Source organism: Stomoxys calcitrans, chromosome 1 (genome assembly GCF_963082655.1).
Source record: "Stomoxys calcitrans chromosome 1, idStoCalc2.1, whole genome shotgun sequence".
NCBI lineage: Eukaryota > Metazoa > Arthropoda > Insecta > Diptera > Muscidae > Stomoxys > Stomoxys calcitrans.
Genome location: NC_081552.1, coordinates 236,379,338 through 236,386,263, shown reverse-complemented (window position 1 = coordinate 236,386,263; position 6,926 = coordinate 236,379,338). Strand labels below are relative to the sequence as shown.

Sequence of the window (6,926 nt, the reverse complement as noted above, 5' to 3'; positions counted from 1 at the left end):
TGTAATTGTGTCCCAGTGTTGTTACCAATTCGAAAAGGCCAACATCCTCCTCATAGACGAGAAGGCTTATTTATAACTCATAGCAGGTTGCCTACAAGAAAACATGAAAAAAAAAACAAAAATAAACAAACATAGTAAAAGTGATTTGAAATTCAGTCACCCCACTAATCTACAGCTGTTTTTCTGGATTTCTAGAGTGACTGTAAGCTGCTGCCAGACCACTAACAGCCTATTGCCAGCCACATTTTGTGCTTCTGGACTCGTTGTTCCTCTTGTCTAAGGCGCGGAATCTGTAATAGCCTTAACTGCAGCAGCAGCGTCTTTTTGTACCCAACACCGGTTGCAGAGCTTACAATTGCCGCTGCAACATCTAGAAGTTGCTTGGCTCTGCCTGGCTGAAGCTGCCATCACACTCGATAGATTTCTCATAAAATTTTCCCCTCATTTTAATTTGGGCAAATTAAAAAAGTTTAACATAATTTTTCCGCTATAAATACTATTTGCAAGTGGAACAAGTTATTCAAACTCACATCAACTGTGTCAGCATACAGAACTCGAGTAGTTTTTCTTGAGAAAATTGCAAATTTAAAATTTTTGTGAAATAACAATCCTTTGAAAAATGTTCAAGTTTGTAAGTAAAAAAAAAAAAAATGAAAACAAAAGGACAATAAATAAAACCCAAAAAAATTAAAGACTATCCTTAAAAGCCTTAAAAAGTGTATCGAAACTAAAAACATAAAAAAATTAAGGAGTTTATGCTGTTCCGTGGCCAATCACAAGGATAACTAATTGAGGATAGCTCAAAAAAACAGATAATGAAGCACAATTCGCCATAGAGCTACAGATACCTTAAAATGAGAGTTATGGCGTATAAGCTGAATCCTAAACTAGAACAGAAGCATTTGACTGCGAAAAAATCTAAGAAGAAACTACTGAACTCCTTGGATCGCATTTGAAAAGTTCTTTGAACTGTTTCTTAATATCAAAGGATAATGAGAGGTCACCTGTAATTGACTCAATGGTGGATGGTATAGCAATGGAAATCGTACAAAGTTCGGCCTGGCTGAATCTTATATACCCTCCACCATTGATCGCATTTGTCGAGTTCTATGCGCGGTATCTCTTTTTAGACAAACATAGAATATTGAATAAGAACTGTTATGCTATTGGAGCTATATCAAGTTATAGTCCGATTCGGACCATAAATGAATGCCGAACATTGTGGAAGTCATTGTGTAAAATTTCAGTTCATTCGGATAAGAATTGCGCCACGTAGGGGCTCAAGAAGTAAAATCGGGAGATAGGTTTATAAGGGAGCTGTATCAAGCTATTGATCGATTCAGATCATATTAGACACGTATGTTGAAGGTCATGAGAGAAGCCGTTGTACAATGCCAAATCGGATGAGAATAGCGCCCTCTAGAGGTTCAAGAAGTCAAGATCACAGATCGGTTTATATGGCAGCGATATCAGGTTCTATACCGATTTAAGCCATACTTACCACAGTTATTGAAAGTCATAACAAAACACCTCATGCAAAATTTCAGCCAAATCGGATGAGAATTGCGCGCTCTATTGGTTCAAGAAGTCAAGATCCAAGATCGGCTTATATGACAGCTATACCAGATTATGAACCGATTTAAATCATACTTAGCACAGTTGTAAAAAGTGATACCAAAACACTACGTGCAAAATTTCAGTCAAATCGGACGAGAATTGCGCCCTCTTGAGGCTCAAGAAGTCAAGACCCAAGATCGATTTATATGGCAGCCATATCAAAACATGGACCGATTTAAGCCATACTTAAAACAGTTGTTGGAAGTGCTACCAAAACACAACGTGCAAAATTTCAATTAAATCGGACGAGAATTGCGCCCTCTAGATGCTCAAGAAGTCAATACACAAGATCGGTTTATATGGCAGCTGTATCAAAACATGGACCGATTTAAGCCCACAGTTGTAAAAAGTGATACCAAAACACCTTATGCAAAATTTCAGTTAAATCGGGCGAGAATTGCGCCCTTTAGATGCTCAAGAAGTCAATACACAAGATTGGTTTATATGGCAGCTATATCAAAACATGGACCGATTTAAGCCATACTTAGCGTATTTGTTGGAAGTGATACCAAAACACTACGTGCAAAAATCAATAAAATCGGATAAGAACTGCGCCCTCTATAGGCGCAATAAATCAAGACCAAGATCGGTTTATATGGCAGCTATATCAAAACATGGACCGATTTGGCCCATTTACAATCCCAACCGACCTACACCAATAAGAAGTATTTGTGCAAAATTTCAAGCAGCTAGCTTTACTCCTACGAATGTTAGCGTGCTTTCGACTGACAGACGGACGGACATGGCTAGTTCGACTTCAAATGTTACGACGATCAAGAATATATATACATTATGGGGTCATAGACGCATATTTCGAGGTGTTACAAACAGAATGACGAAATTAGTATACCCCTCCATCCTATGGTGGAGGGTATAAAAATAAACCGATCTGAACCACATACGACACGGTTGTCGCAAGGCCTAACGTACGTCACTGTGCCAAATTCGGGCAATAAATGCTCATTTTATGTGCCCAAAACCTTAAATCGAGAGATCGGTCTATATGTCAGCTATATTCAAAACTGGACTGATTTGGACCAAGTTGCAGATAAATATCGAAGAGCCTAACACAACTCACTGTGCCAAATTTTGGCGATGTCGGACAACGAATAGGCCTTTTATGGCCCCGAAACCTTAAATCGAGAGATCGGTCTATATGGCAGCTATATACAAATCTGAACCGATCAGGGCCAAATTGAAGAAGGACGTCGAAGAGCCTAATACAACTCACTGTCCCAAATTTCGCCGACATCGGACAATAAATGCGCCTTTTATGGGCCCAAAACTTTAAATCGAGAGATCGGTCCATATGGCAGCTATATCGAAATCTGTACCGATCTGTGGCATATTGCACAAGTATGTCAAGGGGCTTAACTGAACTCACTGTCCAAAATTTCGGCGACATCGGACAATAAATGCGCCTTTTATGGGTCTAAAACCTTAAATGGGCCCATCGGTTTATATCCAAATCTGAAGCTATCAGGGCCAAATTGAAAAAAATGTCGAGGAGCCTAACTGAACTCACTGTCCAAAATTTTGGCGACATCGGACAATTAATGCGTTTTTAATGGGCCCAGAACCTTAAATCGAGACATCGGTCTATATGACATCTATATCCAAATCTGGACCGATCTGTGCCATATTGCAGAAGTATGTCGACGGGCTTAATTTACCTCACTGTCCTAAATTTCGGTGACATCGGATCATAATTGCGCCTATTATGGGCCCAAAACTTTAAATCGAGAGATCGATCTATATGACAACTATATCCAAATCTGGACCGATCTGAAGAAGGATATCAAAGGGCCTAGCCCAACTCACTGCCTCAAATTTCAGCAAAATCGGATAGTAAATGTGGCTTTTATGGACTTAAACCCTAAATCGGCGCATCGGTCTATAAGGGGGCTATATCGAAATATATTCCGGTATAGCCCATATTCGGTAGGAAAACTACTCTGCTTTCTTAAGCGCATATGACAATATAAGGTCGCTGAATAGGTCAACTTCTTCAGTATTAATGCGGGAAATATTCCATCGGGCGTGGTGATTTAAATGCGAAAAATTTTTTTTTGCCTCTCGGACCATTATGTCTATCACAATGAACTATTGGTTAGACCCTCCATCCATCGTTCGGGATAACTAGTCTTTCCTAGTTTTTTCCCAAATCCTCTGAAATATATCTGTGGCGCAGCGCCCACAGTAGTTGAATGTGGAACTTTTCAGCCATTTCGTTGAGAGATATGCTAGGGTGCAGAGCGGTTTTTAAAATTAGAAATACGTTCTCTAGAGGTATTGAGGCTGTCTGAGAAGATATTTTTGCAAACAGTCTTTAAGATGTAATATCAGCCATTCCAAGCCTGCCTACTTCTCATTGTACAGATAGCCGATAGGTCGATGCTCCGCATGCCCGTCATTGATGATAAACGCCTGAGCCGAATTAAAAGCATTCTCGGATTACCAGTGCGGGTGTCGTGAGTTCGATTCCCACTAGAGGCTTAGTCTGCCGCCACTGTGGTATCACAATAGACTAAAATAGTCTAAGTGAGTCTGTTTATAAAATAGACTGCCACTGCCACCTAACCTATCCCCTTGTAATGCAGTACAGTGTCATGTAAAAACTTCTCCCTAAGGGGGCGTTTGGACTCGGCTTTAAAAAGGAGGTCCCTTATCATTGAGTCTAAAAATTTTGAATTGGACAGCACTCATTGATATGTGAGAAGTTCACCCATGTTCCTTAATGAAATGTTCATGGTCATACATGCGTTTGGGATACTCCTTGACAGCACGATCTCTGCAAGTCGGCAATCGCAAAGACCTCTGCCTCGAAAATGCTGCAATAGTCGCTCTTTTCGAAAGAGATTTCAATGTTGAAGTTTTGTGGGGATCAAAATCCACATCTGGTTCCATTATTCATCTTCGATCCATCTACCAAATTTGATATTTCAGTTCTGCCCAGGCTAGTAGCCTATATAGCGCTATGGGATATAGGCCGTTATGCCTGGCCGTTAACTTCGGAAGCTGACAAAGTTGAGGCAATCTAACTATCGAAATCTTGACCAATACTCTGTTGTATAGATGAATAGATTGGATCCCAACAATACCTTAAAGAACCTAATGTCGGAGGTACACTTTGCATTATTTGTAAATCTTAAGGCAGCCCAATGCAACTTGGACAGCATGCCTGACATGCGGATAATGCTCTATAACAGGCCAATAGACATGACAGTCATAGCTCAAAATAAGTCGCATCACCGCCAAGTACAGCCAGCACATCAGATTGGTTTGTGAATCCCATCTCATAAATGAGAGTTGAATGAAGAGCCGCTTTTCTTCCAGTTTCTCTAGCGGATTAAACAATTTAACTTTTTTTGGAAAATTAGGGAAATTGCCTAATTTCTTACTAATTTTTATTAATTTCTTCTTTCCTTTTCCTTCTCCTTTCGCCGCAGATCCTCGTCACATTGGCCTTAATTGCTAGCGCTGCTGCCGCTCCTGGTTATTTGGGTGGTGGTGCTGGTCTGGGTCATGGCTACTTAGGTGGTCATGCCATTGCCGCTGCTCCTGCCATCTCATATGGTCATGCCGCCTATGCAGCTCCTGCCATTACCAAAATTGCTGCTGCTCCCGCTATCTCATATGCTGCACCCATTGCCAAAGTAAGCTATGCCGCCCCAGCTCTAAGCTTGGGTCATGGCTTAGGCTATGGCGGTTTGGGTCATGGTTTGGCCTATGGCGGTCATGGCTTGGCTTATGGTGGCCATGGTTTGGCCCTTGGTGGTCATGGTTTGGGTCTCGGAGGTCATGGTTTGGGATATGGTCATGGCTGGTAAGGTGTCCATGTGAAGATGAGTATAACGTTGGCTGGTTTTATCAAACAGTATTTATTTTTTTCGAAAAATAAATAGTAGTGCGAAAGGAGAAGTAAGCCGCATGATAGAATGTTATTTTGTAATGTGTTAATTTTTTTTTTAATTTTATGAAAAAAAAAATGATTTGTTGTCGATAATTATTTTGATATTTTGTGTAAATAAATAAAAATTTTATTATTAAAATTAAAACAAGGACATTGTTTTTATTAGAACTTAGTCATAGCATATATAACAAAAAAGGATGCCCTAAATTCACCTTGGATACCCACCATAAAGAAATCTTAAGCTTGAAATCGAATCGAACTGCATTCATTGCCAAAAGAGTGGTTCATTCGGATAAGAATTGCGCTTTGTAGGGGCTCAAAGAGCGAACTCGGGAGATGGGTTTATATAGAAGCCGTATCAAGCTATAGATCGATTCAGACCATGTTAGAACTGTTGAAGGTCATGAGAGAAACCGTTGTACAAAATTCCTTTCAAATCGGATGAGAATTGCGCCCTCTAGAGGCTCAAGAAATCAAGATCCCAAATCGATTTATATGGCAGCTATATCAGATTATGGACCGATTTACGCTATACTTACCACAGTTATACCGATTTACGCCATACTTACCACCTCATGCAAAATTTCAGCCAAATCGGATGAGAATTGCCCGCTCTAGTGGCTCAAGAAATCAAGTTCCAAGATCGGTTTACATGACAGCTATTCAAAATTATGAACCGATTTGTATCATACGAAACACAGTTGTTGGAAGTGATACCAAAACACTACGTGCAAAATTTCAGTCAAATCGGACGAGAATTGCGCCCTCTAGCCAAATCGGACAAGAATTGCGCCCTCTAGAGGCTCAAAAAGTCAAGATGTAAGATCGGTTTATATGACAGCTATACCAAATTATGAACCGATTTGAATCATAAGAAACACAGTTTTTGGTAGTTATACCAAAACACTAAATACCAAATTTCAGCCAAATCGGACGAGAATTGTGCCCTCTAGCCAAATCCGACGATAATTGCGCCCTCTGGTGCTACAAAAAGTCAAGACGCAAGATCGGTTAATATGGCAGCTATTTCAAAATATAGACCGATTTGAATCATACTAAACACAGTTGTTGAAAGTGATACCAAAACACTATGTGCAAAATTTCAGTCAAATCGGACGAGAATTGCGCCCTCTAGGGGCTCAAGAAGTCAAGACCCAAGATCGGTATATATGGCAGCTATATCAAAACATAAACCGATTTGAACTATACTCAGCGCAGTTATTGGAAGTGATACCAAAACACCACGAGCAAAGTTTTATTCAAATTGTATAAGTATTGCGCCCTCTAGAGGCTCAAGAAGTCAAGACCCAAGATCGGTTTATATGGCAGCTATACTAAAACATAGACCGATATAGCCCATTTACCGTCTTTAACCGACCTAAACAAAAAATGAATA

General features: G+C 40.1%; 1 protein-coding gene across 1 annotated transcript; it reads left to right on the top strand.

Moving 5' to 3' along the window:
* Positions 1–540: 540 nt before the first annotated feature.
* Positions 541–5,523, top strand: LOC106093738 (cuticle protein 16.5-like). Its single transcript, XM_013260872.2, has 2 exons — positions 541–631; positions 5,067–5,523. The coding sequence occupies exons 1-2, from the start codon at positions 620–622 to the stop codon at positions 5,445–5,447; spliced, it is 393 nt and encodes a 130-aa protein (XP_013116326.1). The 5' UTR covers positions 541–619; the 3' UTR covers positions 5,448–5,523.
* Positions 5,524–6,926: the final 1,403 nt, after the last annotated feature.